The following is a 16,481-nucleotide window of genomic DNA, read 5'->3' on the forward strand; positions in this document are numbered from 1 at the left end:
CTGTGCTGGCAGGTTATGGTGGGCTGAATCGCTGCCAACAAATAGGTCAGGAACAAAATATGTGTCCAGTTTTTGTAACTTGGCTTTTCCTTGCTCTCTTTTTTTCCTTTTCGTTTTGCTTTGCCGCTCCACTTTTATGCTTATATGAAGTGCTCATGTTAGCTTAGGCTACGTTCACACTGCAGCCTGAAGTAACCTAATTGCGATTTTTTTTGCCAATATGCGACCTGTATCTGATCTTTTCATGACAGTCTGAACAACACAGATCGGATTTTTTCAAATGCGACCCAGGCCGCTTGGATATGTGGTCCTGAATCCGATGCGTATCTGATCTTTTCAAATGCGACCTGTGTCTGTACGGCCAGCTCGCATTTATCTGACCTGTACTTCACTGATACTTATTATTGATACGGTAACAAGCACCTGTTGCAAGCCAATACAGCCCCACAGCAAAGCGTTTACTCAATGCTATGGCCCGCCGAAGATGTGTCTTTACGTGAGAGCGCTAAAGAGAGCCGTTCACAGACGCACATAAAGGTTGCCTTTGTCATTCGAAAATTATGAATGAAGTCCGTATCAGTAAAGCTGCTCACATCTCTATCCCACCATTCCTGGCTTCGACTCCGCACCCACACGTTTCTCTGTATGGACGTTACTGCCCCCCAAAACGCCATTGCCAAAAATTTTACTCTTTCTTTTCGATCTTCTTAAAAAAATTGCATTGGTAATGTGCTGGCTCCGGCTGGAGAAGAACTTAAAGAAGGCAAGATACGCTGCAGCATTACAATCCATGTTTACTTCCGCAAACACTGAGCACGCTTGCTATGTGTGACGTCATCACGTCCTCTCAACTGCGCATGCGGGAAATTTAAGTTCTATAAATTCAGTTCACACAGGAGATCACATACAAGTCGCATTTTTTTGGAAGTGTGAACGGACATGCAAAAAAATCAGATTTCACAAAAAAATCGGAAATTGAGCATCAAGGCCTGCAGTGTGAACGTAGCCTTAGTCGTGCTCCACTTAGTATACAATCCATTGCTAAGTGACTGAAGATGATGTCTGGTGATGATGGGTTTTACCTAAAATGCACTTGGAGAAAATATCTGCGATCCACTTGAAAATTTGCATCAAATACAAGAGGGAAAATAAAGCCAGTCATGCAGAAAAAACATTTTATTCAATATTTTACACCTACTACATCACTAAAATCAGTCAGTCTTGTACAGTTTTTAGAAACCATGACTGAGTCCTTACTGTGTTAGCGATCATAAACAATTCTCCGTAACATAATTGAACATGATGTTGCTGACTCTTACGGTGTCTTCTGCCATGTACATGGAGCTCCAGGGTCCTAGTGAAATTATTTACCCTCTACTCTCCAGGTCCTCCGTGGGCCCAAGAGTACTGCCCCATGAGCCCCCGTACCTCCGTCCCTGCTCTGATACATAAAAACAATCCGAGACAGGTAAGGACAGGAAATGGAGAGTCCCGATCATCTGTTATGTAAGCAGTATATAGAACCAAGTGTAGCATATTAGACAAGAATGCCATACTATATTGTGAACATGACCAAGCTGACCCATTTACCCTTAATCAGTCATTTTGTCCAACCTAAGTATGTCGTCCTCTGAGTCTCCAGTGTCCGTGGGTTTGTTGCTTAAGAGGCAATATACATTTCATATGCTTAAAAAAAGGCAACCCACGATAAAATAAGGTTATATACACCATGCCTCCATCCTGATATTGTTTTGATGGTCCTATTTGTGGATAAATATAGCCCCATCGCCGGGTACGATTAGCAGATATAACCAGACATAGCATCAGCTAGCGACAGCATCGCAGAACTATCATAAGTGTTCATAAGCAGAACTATCATAACTGTCATAATGCCAGTTAAATTAAAATTAAATAATGCCGGACCGAGCCTGACACTCTAAAATACCTCACAGTAACGGTAGCTTGCCATTATGGAATACCAACCGTTATTAATTAAATTAAACAATCTAACAGCAACTTTAAGCTCCTTGTATCAGAACATTTACTCACATCAGTCAGCTTGGCATTCACATCTAAACAATTGTCAGGTTTAGCATCCGGTTCAGTCAACACCAACGGTCATACTGTATTCCAGAGACATTCCAGTCTTTTCCCTCTCAGAATAATAGTTTTTGTGTTTTTTCACTAGAACTTGGAACATTCTTCATTGTTTTGCCTGGAGATGCCGCTTCCTTGTTTAAACTCCTGCTTTGCATGTGCAGTAAATACTTCCATTAAATAAATCATTAAAACTTTGTAAGAATACAGAGTGAGCTTCTGATGTATAAATTCAAATTCAAATAATGTGGCTATGGCCTTTCAAATAATTAAAAATAATTTATTCTTTGTGGATCCCTTTGTGTGTGTTTAAGGTACACTTGTGTGTAAATTTCTGTCCACAGATATCACAACAGAAAGGCTTTTCTCCTGTGTGAATTCTCATGTGCGAGTTTATATTAGATTTTCTGGTAAATGTTTGACCACAAAGATTACACAAAAATGGTTTCTCTCCTGTGTGGATTATCATGTGACTGTTTAAGTTAGGTTTTTGTCGAAAGGTTTTTCCACAGTGATCACAAGAATATGGTTTCTGATCTGTATGGATTCTTAAATGGGTTTTTAAGGCTGTTTTTTGGAGAAATTTCTGTCCACAGAATTGACAACAGAAAGGTTTATCTCCTGTATGGATCCCTTTGTGTGTGTTTAAAGTACTCTTGTGCGTAAATTTTTGTCCACAAATATCACAGCAGAAAGGCTTTTCTCCTGTGTGGATTCTCATATGTGTGTTTAAATTAGATTTTTTGGTAAATGTTTGTCCACAAAGATTACACAAGAATGGCTTCTGTCCTCTGTGTGTTGCCATGTGACTGTTTAAGTTAGGTTTGCGTCGGAACATTTTTCCACAATCATCACACGAGTATGGCTTCTGTTCTGTGTGGATTCTTAAATGGGTTTTTAAACCGGATTTTAGGAGAAATCTTAGTCCACAAACTTCACAACAGAAACGTTTCTCTCCTGTATGGGTCCCTTTGTGTGTATTTAAAGAACTCTTGTGTGTAAATCTTTCTCCACAAACATCACAGCAGAAAGGCTTCTCTCCTGTGTGGATTCTCATATGAGTGCTAAAATTGAATTTTTGGGCAAATGTTTTGCCACAAAGATTACAAAAGAATGGTTTCTCTCCTGTGTGGACTATCATGTGTCTGTTTAAATTAGATTTGTTGCTAAAACAAATTCCACAAATATCACAAGGGAACCCTTTCTTTCCTATATGGATTTTCATATGTATCTTTAAAGCTGTCTCTCCAATTAACGTTTTTCCACAATGATCACAACTGAATGACTTCAAGATTGGCTGGACTTTTCCGTGTAAGTCGACATTGTCCTTTCCAATGAGTAACTCATCTCCCAGTTCCTCATGTTTGTCTTTTATGTGCACGGGCTTTTGGTCATGAACGTGAGCACAAAGATTGTCTCGTATGGGAGCTTCCTCTTTAACATGCTGTATCTGGTGAACATCTGGAAGAATTAAGAAAATAGAATTCATAATTCTGATTTAAATATTTACAACTGTTATTCTATTAAATATCTTCCCACAGAATAAACAGCTGAGCTTCAAAGTTGACTGGATATTACCATGTAAGTCTACAACTTCTGCCCCATTGAATTCCTCTCCTTCCATGTGGTTGCAGGATTCCTCTTGTTTTTCCTTCATGTGGAAGACCTCTGAATCGTGCAGGTCAACGCAGAGACTGTGTTCTTCGAGGGCTTCTTCTTTAACACGTATCTGGTGAACTTCTGGAAGATTCAAGAAAATACATATTATACATTGTATAGCTAAATCCCCCAAAAAAAATTCTCTGGTGTGGATTCTCATTTAAACATTTACAGCTGTTATTCTATTAAGTATCTTCCCACATCAAATCTGAACAACTTCAAAGTTGACTGGATATTACCATGTATTTTGTCCCACTGGATTCCGCTCCTTCCTTGACATTCGTGTAGGTCAACACAAAGACTGAGCTTCTTCTTTAACATGCTGTTCTGTTCTGATGGACTAAAATTACATTTATTGTGTCTTAGTCTAATCTTCAGTCCAATCTTATGTAGGCTATCTCAAATTGAAACTTAGCAAGCTGTCAGGCTCAGGGCGGCTGCCCTGTAGGCAATAGCCGGCAGAGAAACAACCCAACAGAAATTTTATTTTGCTCACAGCCACTTTTTAAATAATTCAAATGCATCCAGGAATAACAGAAAAGTTTACATGTAACGCCAATGTGCATGCTCGTTCCTTGTTAGTTTCCGCTTTCTGGCTATGGATGCGCACTTCTAGTGTTTATGTATCCGGTTAGCTTTAGTGGTAAACTTAGCGGTTAGCTTCGGTGTTACTGTTCATTGTAGCTCCACTGACCTCATCGTCTTTGAACATGGCTGCTTAAGAGCTGCAAGAAGCAAACTGTGCAAGTTTAAGAAAACAAGAGGAAGGCCTCAAAAATAAATAAGATAAAAGTGGATTTGATGGAAAAATTTCGGACAATCTCCCTGAGGGGTGAATGAGCAGGTAAGACGGTCTTGCGCATGAGCAGATATTCAAAAAGGCACTTGGGGAAACTTCTGGAAAAATGGCTGATTTTAGCTCCAAGACAAAGACAGTGTCCCTGCAGAGGAAAGACGGTGTAATTTGACAGTGTCTGAAAAGAATCATAGTTCTCTTCGTTGCTTTCCGCGGTCTTTGAATGTTTGAATGAATGGTTCCCAAAAAAAGCCCCCACGGCTCGAAACCTGCAACTTGCTTACATTGACAACACTGAATATTGACTGGATATTACCGTGTAAGTCTACACCTTCTTTCCCACTGAGTCTCTCTCCCTCTATGTGGTTGTAAGATTCCTCTTGTTTTTCCTCCATGTGGAAGGCCTCTGAATCGTGCAGGTCAGCACGAAGACTGTGTTCTTCGAGAGCTTCTTCTTTAACCAGGAGTTTCTGGTAAACGTCTGGAAGAGCAAAGAAAAAGCTATTGTCAGATTATGACATAACCAGAATATGATTGGTAAGCTTTGACAACAAAACTGGGGAAGTGAGACAGACATTTAATCTTATATTAAGGATTATATCCTTACGTCAAGAATATTTTTTGTGTTTTTTGCTTTTAAAAGTTTTACTGCAATATGCTGCAGTATTTGCCTAATCATTTTGAACTTTAAACTACGGTAATTATTGTAAAATTTTATGGATTACTACCTGTCTGTGATACTTTCTAATGAAACTGTTTGCTTTAACATAATAATAAGTTCACATTAATAATAAGACAATCTAGAAAAAGCAAATATAACATAACAATCTTTGTGTCTTTCTTGCTGTATTGCAAGGATGAAGGGAACATCATAAAGGAAAGTACCATTTGATTTTTTTGAAAGGTAGCGTTGCTAATGCTAACTATTCAATTATACGGCTAATAACATTTTCAGAGGATTTTTGAAAACTCAAGCAGAAACTTTAAAAGGTTAAATATTTTCTAATGTAGTCAGCAATAAAATATTTCAGTTTTAGGAAGCTAAGCTGCTCTCACAAACAACAGTTTCACCAGGTCCTAAACCCATCATTCAGCTGAAAACTGTTTACACATGAAACACGGAAACATACAAACCTGATCTGTGGAGCAGAACGTTGGGAGTGGAAACAATTCCCACTAGTTGGTCCTGTGGTTTATTTTCTTTTAAGTGAGCACATTCCTTTTGGTAGTATGCTCCAAAAATCTCTCCCACTGCTGCATCCTGTTGCTCTGCGCTCTGATGTCTTCTCACATCCATGGTTAGTCTCTGACTATCCAAGCATTCCTTTTTAAAGTTACTCAGCTGTGATGTCAGTTTCGATCGTTACGGAGCAGTCAGAGCTAAGCTTTGTTGGAAGCAGTGACCAATCAGGACCTTTTCAGATACAATGTGAGCATGCATTCAGATGCAAATAGGCAAGCCTGAAAGTGGCCACACCCACCATTGAAATCCATCTTGAAGAATCCAACCTCTGTCGTCTAGTTTGCATTCAACTAAACCTATAGGCCTCTCCTACACTGGGTATGTAGTGTGAAACAATGAGTTGGATATTTTGGGGATTATATAGTTTGACAAGAACTCATGTGGGTTGCATATCTTGAAAAGATTTAATGTAAAATAATCGTAAATCTAATTTGGTGTGTAGTAGGGAGCAGACTGCTCACACAAAGAGGGCTTAGGTTTGGTGTTCTTAAATAGTACTTTTAAGACTAGGCTTAAAACTTTCCTTTATGGCAAACCTATAGTTAGAGTATCTTAGGTTACCCTGAGCAATCTCTGCAGTAATGCTGCTATGGGTTTAGGCTGCTGGAAGGCATCAAAATCTGTCTCTAACTCTACTGAGTTGCCCCACTGTTCTCCAATTTTGCATTATTTGATGTTACCTTAACGTTTACCTTTATGTTTGTATTTTTCTCCTCATAGTAGATAAACCTGGTCTGATGTTCTGCTAGCTGTGACACCATCAAGTTGGGAGATGGAGGGGGGGGGGGGGGGGGTGGTTCAGCTCTTCTGCCATTGCCCTATAACATTCCTATGATTCCTAGAATAATGTGTGCTTCTGTGCATTTATGTGTCTCTGCCCTGTCTTCTCTAATGCCCAGTAGGTTGTGGCAGATGGACGTTTACACTGAGCCTGGATCTGCTGGAGGTTTCTTCCTGTTAAAGAATTACCACGCATGCTCGTTATGAGAGATTGCTGCAAAGCCAACAGCAATGCAGACGACTGTCCACTGTGACTGTACACTCTCCAGGAGGACTGGACTGCTGCTTTTCAAAGACTCAATACGATCTGCTGGGATTTCTTAGCTAGGAAACCTTTTGAGCAATCTGTCTGTATGATTTGATTTAATTTGACTTTGTCAAGTGCATTGAGATGACATAAATGTATTGAATGTACATCTAATTTTCCAGTGCACATGAATGAGCAAAAAATACCTTTTCAGTTTTATCACAGCCGCCCCAACTAAACAACTTCTGCCTTATCTGAATGCACCCATCCTCCGAGGTGCATTCCAAGTCAGATGCAAATGAATGACCCACTCGTCATTGTCCTGGGTCGTTAGAAGCTGTCGCTTGGTGTGAGTGGAGTACTTGGTCACCTGAATCATGATGAGATTGCTGATGTAATCTCTTTGGAATGTGTTGGAGGACCGAGCTGTAAACACTGGGGAGTTGGAAGCGCAATCCTCCCCCTCTGTTTAGTGATGGCTTTTCTCTTTTGACCAAGATCGTTCCTTTCACCCCTCTTTCAAACCATCTGTTCTCCCTGTTCAAAATCTGGGCAGCATTGTCGTCAAAAATGTGTCCTTTGTTCTTGAGGTGCAAGTGGACTGCTGAATCTTGCCCTGGGCTGTTCAATATAAGTTGTGAACTGTTGGGGGGAATTGGGGCTTTAAGTTCTGCTTGTCTCTGCTGCAGCTCAGTGAGGACATTGGTCTCCGAGGTTCCTCCCTGTTCAGGTCGCACCCCAGAGTCCAGAAACCCTTGTGCTATCGGCTCCTTGATCTGCACCTCCAGGTGCAGTAAACAATAAACAAGTAAGCAAACCACACATTATTAAAGTGCAGGTTTAAGGTAGTCTATATTCAAAGTTTTTAAGGGCACCTAATAAACTTCCTTTGGATTTAACATTTTGATTTTAAAAATGCTAAAATACGATAATGATATAAAGGAAGTATGATTGCTGCAGTTATGAAGGATCTTCAAAATCTCTCTGTCCTGCATTTAACAGAGGAGCCATCCACCACCATGCTCTGGTCCAGCAAGGTGCCATGAAGCTTAGCACCTGAGATTGCTCAGTGTCTCCACCACATCCCTCTGAATCCGAATACACTATCCATCTGTTGTTGGGAAATAGATGGCGCTGTCGCGGAAGAGAAGGGCTCAAGAACTGCGGGTCTGAAACTGCGGTCTCCGGGTCACTTATGACTGCCTGAATGAGCGAAAAAATACCATTTGAGACTCTGGAGTTGTAGATCTTAACTTTCACCACTTGGGGGCCCCCTTTACCTGGCGCTTCAACATCATCCTCGTGACACAGACGTTTAGACGCGATGGTTGAGTAAAATTAGGTTAATGGACAAAATATCTGAAAAAAATAATAATTTGTTATGACTGTTGCAGATGGTACTATTACATATTCATACCTGATAATAAAAACTATTTCATTGTGCCCTTTCAGGGTTAGGTAACCTCCACTCCTGAGATGTATTTGAACGCAGCATTTATTCTTGCTGTGATTGGTTGTATTACAGGGAAGTGTGCGCCACATCGCTCTGTGATTGGTTGAACCCGCAACAAGGCGACGTTCTGCGTCAGTCACGTGGGTTTTTAGTCCTAAATGCACATTTGGCAGATTCCGCGGATTTAACAGAGATTTATTTCTATTTTTTTTTATTTTTCGTCCCGTGTAAAAAGCTACCTGGGGGCGTTTGATATGGGTTTAGAAGCCTGGTACATGGACGGCTCTGACGAGGACCAGAGGAAGCCCCACAGGCTGAACCCTCATCAGCCCGTCTCTCTGGACGAGTTGAAGAAACTTGGGGTTTTCTACTGGAAAGTAAGTAGTTGCCGCTCAGACCATAATCTCCATAATCTCGTAACATTGTTGCACAAACCAAAACGTTTTCAGCAGCTCTCGGTTTGCTTATGGCGCATATCCATGTCCCTGCAGCTGAACGCTGATCTCTATGAAACAGACCCAGAACTGGAGAAGATCCGAAAAGACCGAGGCTACTCCTACATGGACATAATTACCATTCAAAGGGACAGTCTACCCAACTATGACGAGAAGGTAACCTTTGACAGTGTATTGAGCAATGAACTGATGAATCAGCGTGTTTGTAGAAAACTAAATAAACCACGTCAGTGTAAATCTGAATTCAAGCAGAAATCAGTACGACCGAGAGACACAAAAACAAGGCTCCCGCACTATGACTGGTTATTTTGTAAGCTGGTCTGGGCCCCGTTTCAGAAAGCTGGGTCAGTGAATATTCACTAATTTCTGGGAGAAATCCCTGGCTTTTCCGTTTCAGAAAGCCCAGAAGCATTGACCCTCAGTCAAATAAAGACAACACATGACTCTGTGAAACGACCCTGCTACCTTGCAGAGTTGTTTGGGCAAACTCTGAGTTTTTCCTTCTTCTTTGCTCAGATCTGGACGTGTGGGGAAATGTGTGTCCTTTTGTGGAGGAGTCTGTGTGCTGGAGAGCAAATACTGGCTTATCAGAGCACAATTAAATGTTTTATCAATTCTGGATTGATATATTTTCAAGTGTTACCATTTTTCGCCGCTGTCAGTGATTGACAGCTACAGCTTTTTAGTATCATAGGTGATGCAGAAAATCTTTCAGAGGCAGCTGTCGCCCTGTCATTAATGCTACTGTTGCACTCAGTTACTGTAGAGTTTATTGGTGTTGCATAGTCAGAGACCCACATGATTAATTCAAGAACTACGCAGAAGGAAAGCAATTATTTATTCTGTATCAAAAATTGAGACTTCCACCTTTAATTTTCCATTCATGTATTTTGTTTCCCCCCCTAACACTGCTAGATCTACGGCAGATTTTTTCACTTAAATAACGCCACTTTTACTTGAACTTAAAATGTAAACATGGCCTATGTGATTAATATAAAGTGAAGTTGGCACAGATTATACACCTACAAGAAAATCGGTGTCAGCCCATTTTTTTTTAGAAGGATGGGTGAAACCAAATTCTGGCAAAAAATAAATAAATGACCATAGTTATTTCAATGACTCACACCATCCCATCATTAATTGCATATGTTGATTATAGCCAATTAATGCTTTAGTCGAGTACAGTTAAATATAGTTCATAATAAAATTATGAACTGATAAACTATATTTTTGTAGTTCATCATGATTTGCTGCCACGTCCTTTCAATGCCCAAATCCCCCAACCCACCCTGTGTTAAATGAGCGAAGTGTGAGAATACAGCTTTATTTCTCATATAACTCATATCAGTTATGCATTGACTTTTTCAGCAATTACTTGCTGCTAACTCGCTTTTTCTGCAACAACAGCATTGTTACTTTTTGTTAGTTATGGCTTCATATTCTCATTACGCCTTCATTAAAGTTTTCCAATTACACTCGTGGGAAAGGGGCACACGTCCAGACTTCTTATTTCCTGCCGAATCCGTGGTGAATCATGTTATCTGCGTTCCATGAGGGCTTCTTTAATGTTCAGGCTCTCGCTCAACTCAGGGTTGTTTAGACGCTGAGTTTAGTTGCCTTATTAATCACCCGTTCTACCCAGGGTATCTTTCTGAAACGGGGCCATTTTTTTTCACGAGTTTTGATGGGTGACAAACCCTCAGGTACAACACCACCTTATTTAGACATTTATAGGCAGTGTTACCAGCATCACAATTATATGGCTACAATCCCCTGCCATACCTGTAGGTCTTTCTGTCTTTGCAAAACTATTGCTTTGGTAGCAAAGAAATGTAAATTGCTGCCTAAAAAGTCCCAAGTTTTTGCAGCAAAAAACATCAGCTATTAAAGAATAAGAGTCCAGAACCGAACGTGAGGCAATCTGTTCCGACATTTGAAGCTCAACTGAGTTCTGTTTGCCATGACTGAGTATCCGGTGACCTGGTGCATTATGTTCATTTATGTTTTGTTCCGCCTGTCTTCTTCAGCTGAAGATGTTCTACGAGGAGCATTTACACTTGGACGATGAAATCCGCTACATCCTGGACGGCCAGGCCTACTTCGATGTCCGGGACAAGGAGGACCGGTGGATCCGAATCGCCATGAGGAAGGGAGACTTGATCACTCTGCCGGCCGGCATATATCACCGCTTCACCCTGGATGAGACGGTAATATCTAAGACTTAACACACCCGTTTGCCTTCTTAGCGAATAAGGAAATGCCTTATGAGAAAATCTTAGAGAATCCTCAAGATTTGAGGAATGAACCAAAATCACTTCTGAGCAGTACAAATACCCACGACTAGTTTCTCCGTACAGAAGACGTCTTGAAGCCGTCTAGCCTACAACGACCTTTGTCCAAAGTCCAGATTTTGTTTGCATATTCAATACTTTCCCCCGTGTCGTTCTATTTTATTACACAGAATTTGTGTTTGTGGACTGGATGTGTTGCTGAGGACTTGCAGTTTGGATTATGCAGATCAGGGGTCACCAACCTTTTTGAAACTGAGAGCTACTTCATTGGTGTTGTCATACAAAGGGCTACCAGTACTTTGAACTAGAAGAATCAGAGTTCACCTTCACGTTATGTAAAATAAAAATTTTCATGCTTTCTTACATTGTTTTTAAATCTATATAAGTGCAGGTGTGAATAAACAGGAAGATTAATGGAATAAAATTAAGTTTTAGATTCAGCTCACTGGCGGGTTGTGCTTTTTGTTGTTAGAACAGGCTCGTGGGCGTCATATGTGGCCCTCGGGGGCTACTTGGGGCCCGCGGGCACCATGTTGGTGACCCCTGATGTAGATGATGAACAGGGAAGTCTCAAGTCAGGCTCATGTTTTCCGCAGGACTTCACCAAAGCTATGCGGCTGTTTGTCGGGGAGCCGGTGTGGAAGGCCTACAACCGGCCGGCTGATGACTTCGACATCCGGCAGAAATACGTGGCGTCGCTGCAGGGATCCTGAGAGGGAGCAGCTTCACTGCTTATAATACACTGAAGTCACTTCCTCCAGTAGGTTCAACAGGACAAACGGACAGTTTATGAATATGGATCATTTGTGATGATTTAAACCTTCACTTGGAAGGAAGGCCTGTACTTTCACCTGAGTTTTAGGTCAACAACATTGAGGTAATTTAGCTAAAACAGACTTTTTTTTTCTGTCACTAACAATAACATGAGTGCCTTCACTTGTAATAAGTAGACCACAGGTCTAATTTGTCATTGCAAACACAGGAAATAAACAGGTCGGTCTTCATGACAGCCCAAACATATGTTTTTCTTGCACTTGAAATAAATCTGCTGCTAATCATTTGTCTTTTATTCCATTTTTAATAATTCCAGCATGTTACTGTGATACAAGAGATTTATTTAGGATAAAACAGTAATCTTTATATACATAAATAAGATAAACCATGAGGACAACAGTAGCAGAAGCAAAAACAAAAAAAAAATCTATAGGATAATCAGTTAGACAGCGCTTCAGATATGTACAGCTTTGGATTACGAATATCTTTACATTTTTGTTCAGCGGGAAGAAACCGATGCAATCTGAGGGGCTCGTTCATTTTCACTGCAGGAGTGATGAAATCTAGTGGTAATCCTGTAGAAGCTGCATTAAAAAGTTTATGGAGTCTGAAGCTCAGGATAATGCCCCCGCCGGTCTATGAGCCAGCAACTCCTGTAGTGTAGCCATAGGTTCTCCTGAATAAAGGGTCAGGGTTATGCTTTTTCCCAGCTGCATTTCTCAGAAACATATTTACTGAGGAATTTATGTGAAATGTGTGCATTTTACAGAACAACCAATCACGTCTCCATGCGATAGCCACAGAATATGGACCGTTTCTTGGTTTACCTCGTCTTTAGGTAGGGGGTCATGTGACATGTTAAAGAGACGGGACTAAAAAGAGCAACACGAGAAGCCAGACTGCAGCCAGGCAATGAGGAAAAAAAAAACTAATCATGGACGTGGATCAGCAGCCATCTCAGATTTAGTTACAGTTTTAATGCAAATCCGTCCACAACTGTTTAAGTAATGCTGCACACAGACAACCTGCTGGCTGCGGCAGTGCGAAGAAAACCTCACAGAGACCCAGATAAGGATGCAGCATCAAAGGAACAACCTTTAGATGATACGGACACTTCTGTCAGATCGGCGTCTGCCTGTAGAAAAGCTGTTTTGCACAGAGTTGCTATAAATAAGGAAAAACACTTATATTCAGACTTTATTTCTTACGCTGTTGTCTAAAAGGGTTTTCATCCATCCATCCATCTTCATGTGCATTCATCCTTCTATCCATCCATCCATCCCTTTCAACTTTTTGTTCGCCCATCCATGCATCCATTTATCTGTCCATCTCGGTTATCCGTCCTTTCTGCCCTCTCATCTGTCCGCGTTTCCTTCCTTTCCTCTGTTGCAAGTTCTGCATTTAAATCCCGACTAACTTAGAGATGCGTGCCTTAAATTCAGTTTTTATTGGTTCACACTTTTAAAAGCTGTCTTAAAAAGAACAGAGAACTCTTGATATTTTGTATTTGAATAAAGTCATGGGTGCGAAGCCCGTGCGCAGAGGAAAAAAAAAAAAAAAGGGTTTCGAGACAAGCCCATTTAAAGTAAAGCCCCCCACCGCTGAAAAGTGCTTCAGTCAAACCTACAGCCAGATTAACACCACCATCACATGACCCCTCATAATTTCTTTTTTCCTGCACAATTCGAAGGGGTCTAAAAAGGATCATGAGTTACATAGTTAAGGATTTAGTTTCAGATAGAGCCCGACATTCCTTCAGTATGTATGCAGAGCGGACAGAGAGAATACGCATATTCACCGCAAGTTATTTCAATCTCAAAATGCTTTAAATGTAAAGGGTGTTTCCTGGTTGCTGGTCACATGACGCAAGTGCTGTGCCCCCTGTGCTTGGATCACTTTAGTGCAATAAAAGCAGATCTCAAACATCCCCTTTAAAAGTCCTCTGAAACCGAGCTGCCAGCATTCGCTGGGCTGCCCTACAGGAGTACGGCTTAGTTCCCGCCAGAACACAGAGCTTTAGTAGCCGTCATTAGCATGGGGGAGCAGCAGCGTCCTCTCCTGGTGGTCCCGCTTCCTCTCAGACCAGTTTGAGGCACTGCGTGTTGAAGCTGTCTCCCTCCCGGCAGGCCACAGCGTCCAGCAGCGCCTGCTTCTTCTGCGTGCTGCGAGACGACTCCAGCTCGTACATGGTGGTCAGGTTGAAGAGGACGCTCTCGTGGAGGTACAGGGCGGGGTCCTGCTGCACCAGGCCCTCCAGCTGGCCCAAGGACTCCTTTAGCCGGCCCAGGTAGAGGAGACACACCGCTGCATTGTTATTGGCCTGTTAAAGAAAAAAAAAAAAAAGTCAGTTCCATAGAAATTAGCTGGGTGTTTTTTTTTAAAGGTGTGTGTAAAAAAAAAAATTAATAAAAACTAACTTTTGCAATAAAAAAAACCCAATACTATTTAAAGCTTCTCATGCGCAGATTCTTATTAGAGACAATTATACTTACAACAGGATTTTTCGGGTCAATTTTTAAAACTTCAAGGAAAGATGTGTGTGCTTCAGCGTAATTATTCTGACTGAGGTAGACAAATGCCCTGAAAAACAGATTTTATAGTCAGATTAAACAGGAAAGTCAATGGTTTGTTGTTAATCATTAAGGCAAAACAGTGTATTCAAAGAGAAACAACTGCCCATCCTCAACTTGTTTCTGCACACTGCCGTTCAGTTGGCTGAAAAAAAGGAACATTCGCTTACAAGACAATTTTCTGGGGTGGAAACTAAACGCAGCGCCACCTATCTCTCTTTTAAAGGCAGTGCTGTTTTGTGCTACACAATGGCTCCATCCGAATACCCTTAATGATAGCTCCTAGCTCCTCTTCCTTCACCATTCATGGGGTCAACAGTAAGAACTATCATGGGGAGGAGAGGAGCTTCAGACTGCTGTGCTAATTTCAGACAGCCTTCAACTCCGATGTCATTACGAGACAGAAAAGCACATGGATGATGCGACTCAAATCCGGACCTACGGCCTTCTGAAAATGAACTACAAAGTGCACAATCTCTTCTCTCCAGACATTTTCATTGATCTCTGTAAGGGGGCTATGCTAATATGTCACGTCATACAAAGGATTCTGGGATACCTTAAGGGTTCTTAGTGCCAGTAAGGGACGCTATTGGGGTTCCTAGGCAAAACTAGTCGTGGGAGGAAGCATACAATATATTTTTGAGTTATATTTTTAATGTCTGTACTATGTAACTGAAATGTAGAAAGTGATAAAAATAAAGAAAAGTCATTGAAAGACAAAGGTGAGTCTGAACCCTTGACTGCATGGTCATTGACGTGAAAAAGAAATCGCTATTGTTTAATTAAATTCCTGTTAGCCCCTTGTATTTTTACCTCACATCTCTAATTTTGTGGATCTTTCTTTTGATTCCAGTTAATGACAAATTCTGCTTAATATGCAACCCAACACACACTGCCACCTGCTGGCCACGCTGCACAGACTGGTTTATTCGTTTCTTTTCCCTCTAGTATTTTTTTCTCTAACACCAATATCTTAAAAGGTTTGGTTCAGATTTCTTCTGTAGTTTGTTTCTTCCACCCAATAAATGTTTTCAACCACAAGGAACACAAACAGCAGCAAAGCTGAAAAAAAGCAGTTTGCAAGGACTAAGTTTAGACCTTTTACTGAGGTAATCAGTAACATGTCGGTGATATTTAATACTCCACAGCACCTCAGTCCAGAGCAGCAGAGATGTTACCTCCTGTTTAGCAGATGGAGCACAAATTTCCATGTTCACTATTTATCACGTACCTGTTCATCAGAACGCATGTAGCGTGACTGAGATTACTCCCTTTCGTCTGGTAGGCGTTCTCCACATCCTGGAAGTATCTTTCTGCAGTTTTCACATCTCCGATCTGGGGAAAACAACAAAGGCACTGTATATTAATTGCTCATCTGTGTGCCTGAAAAGAAGTAAGCATGACGAATGTCTAAAATGGCTGGGGAAAGCGTTAAGAAAAAGCCTCGGAGACAAACATGTTATAAAACCCTGTTTCAGAAAAGAAACCCATCCATTCTTTCAGCTGGTTTTCACCTGTGATTTCTTCTCTAGAACACGTGTAGAATCTCATGGCTTATCTGATTATATAATAATAAATGATTTTACTTTTTCCCAGAGCACTGTCTTTTTTCGACAGATTTGCTAAAGTAGCGCAGAGCCATTTTTAACGCAGCTCCAAATCTGGACGCCAACACGCGAAACAAAACCAACTGTAAGCAGCCCAGACAAAAGAAGAATTTAACTCCTGACTTAGTAAATCATGGTGCAAGACTAGGAAAAAGTGTGCTGAAGGACTGTTTTTATCAATTAGTTTTTCACATTATGACAGCAAAAAATTACATTTTAAAGATTTTTAAAACTTTTTAAAAATAAATGGTGCATCAATTTCAGCAGGCACAGGGAAGCTGAACTAGGTTGATGAATAAAAGAGCAAGATAGCAGTTTTGCTAGCAAACTGGTTAGACAATCAATTCCACTAAGAGGAGTGGGCAAAAACTTTCACTCTAGATGTCTAAAGCTGGTGGAGACAGAGCCCAGAAGACCTGCGTCTATTATTGTGGCGGACCGTGGTTCTATAGTATTTGCCAACCAAACCATGTTTTATTTTTTATCATCTTGTGCTGGTCCATCATACA

General features: G+C 40.9%; 3 protein-coding genes across 3 annotated transcripts in view; 1 reads left to right on the top strand and 2 right to left on the bottom strand.

The window, feature by feature from the left end:
• Nucleotides 1-2,377: 2,377 nt before the first annotated feature.
• Nucleotides 2,378-5,920, bottom strand: LOC110368501 (gastrula zinc finger protein XlCGF57.1). The gene is made up of 4 exons (XM_036150951.1): nt 5,687-5,920; nt 4,869-5,033; nt 3,676-3,837; nt 2,378-3,558 (listed from the first exon to the last, which is right to left on the bottom strand). The coding sequence occupies exons 1-4, from the start codon at nt 5,847-5,849 to the stop codon at nt 2,378-2,380; spliced, it is 1,671 nt and encodes a 556-aa protein (XP_036006844.1). The 5' UTR covers nt 5,850-5,920.
• A 2,478-nt stretch (nt 5,921-8,398) lies between these two features.
• On the top strand, nt 8,399-12,079 carry adi1 (acireductone dioxygenase 1). Its single transcript, XM_036151147.1, has 4 exons — nt 8,399-8,652; nt 8,767-8,886; nt 10,758-10,937; nt 11,618-12,079. Exons 1-4 carry the CDS (start codon nt 8,530-8,532, stop codon nt 11,732-11,734), a joined length of 540 nt encoding a protein of 179 aa, XP_036007040.1. The 5' UTR covers nt 8,399-8,529; the 3' UTR covers nt 11,735-12,079.
• A 40-nt stretch (nt 12,080-12,119) lies between these two features.
• The window catches only part of trappc12 (trafficking protein particle complex 12), a 44,265-nt gene continuing 39,903 nt past the window's right edge, over nt 12,120-16,481 (bottom strand). The window contains exons 10-12 of the mRNA XM_012862049.3: nt 15,597-15,700; nt 14,288-14,375; nt 12,120-14,115 (exon numbers count right to left, since the gene is read on the bottom strand). Coding sequence (XP_012717503.2) covers nt 13,873-14,115; nt 14,288-14,375; nt 15,597-15,700 — 435 coding nt within the window. The 3' untranslated portion in view covers nt 12,120-13,872. The remainder of the gene's footprint in view (nt 14,116-14,287; nt 14,376-15,596; nt 15,701-16,481) is intronic.

This window comes from Fundulus heteroclitus, chromosome 19 (genome assembly GCF_011125445.2).
Source record: "Fundulus heteroclitus isolate FHET01 chromosome 19, MU-UCD_Fhet_4.1, whole genome shotgun sequence".
NCBI classification, from domain to species: Eukaryota; Metazoa; Chordata; class Actinopteri; order Cyprinodontiformes; family Fundulidae; genus Fundulus; species Fundulus heteroclitus.

Coding starts and splice junctions, on each gene's coding strand:
- LOC110368501 (XM_036150951.1), bottom strand. CDS start 5,849: ATGGATGTGAGAAGACATCAGAGCGCAGAGCAACAGGATGCAGCAGTG. Junction 5,034..5,686: donor CGTTCTGCTCCACAGATCAG/GTTTGTATGTTT, acceptor TTGCTCTTCCAG/ACGTTTACCAGAAACTCCTG. Junction 3,559..3,675: donor AGAAGTTGTAGACTTACATG/GTAATATCCAGT, acceptor TAATTCTTCCAG/ATGTTCACCAGATACAGCAT.
- adi1 (XM_036151147.1), top strand. CDS start 8,530: ATGGGTTTAGAAGCCTGGTACATGGACGGCTCTGACGAGGACCAGAGG. Junction 8,653..8,766: donor TTGGGGTTTTCTACTGGAAA/GTAAGTAGTTGC, acceptor ATGTCCCTGCAG/CTGAACGCTGATCTCTATGA. Junction 8,887..10,757: donor TACCCAACTATGACGAGAAG/GTAACCTTTGAC, acceptor TGTCTTCTTCAG/CTGAAGATGTTCTACGAGGA.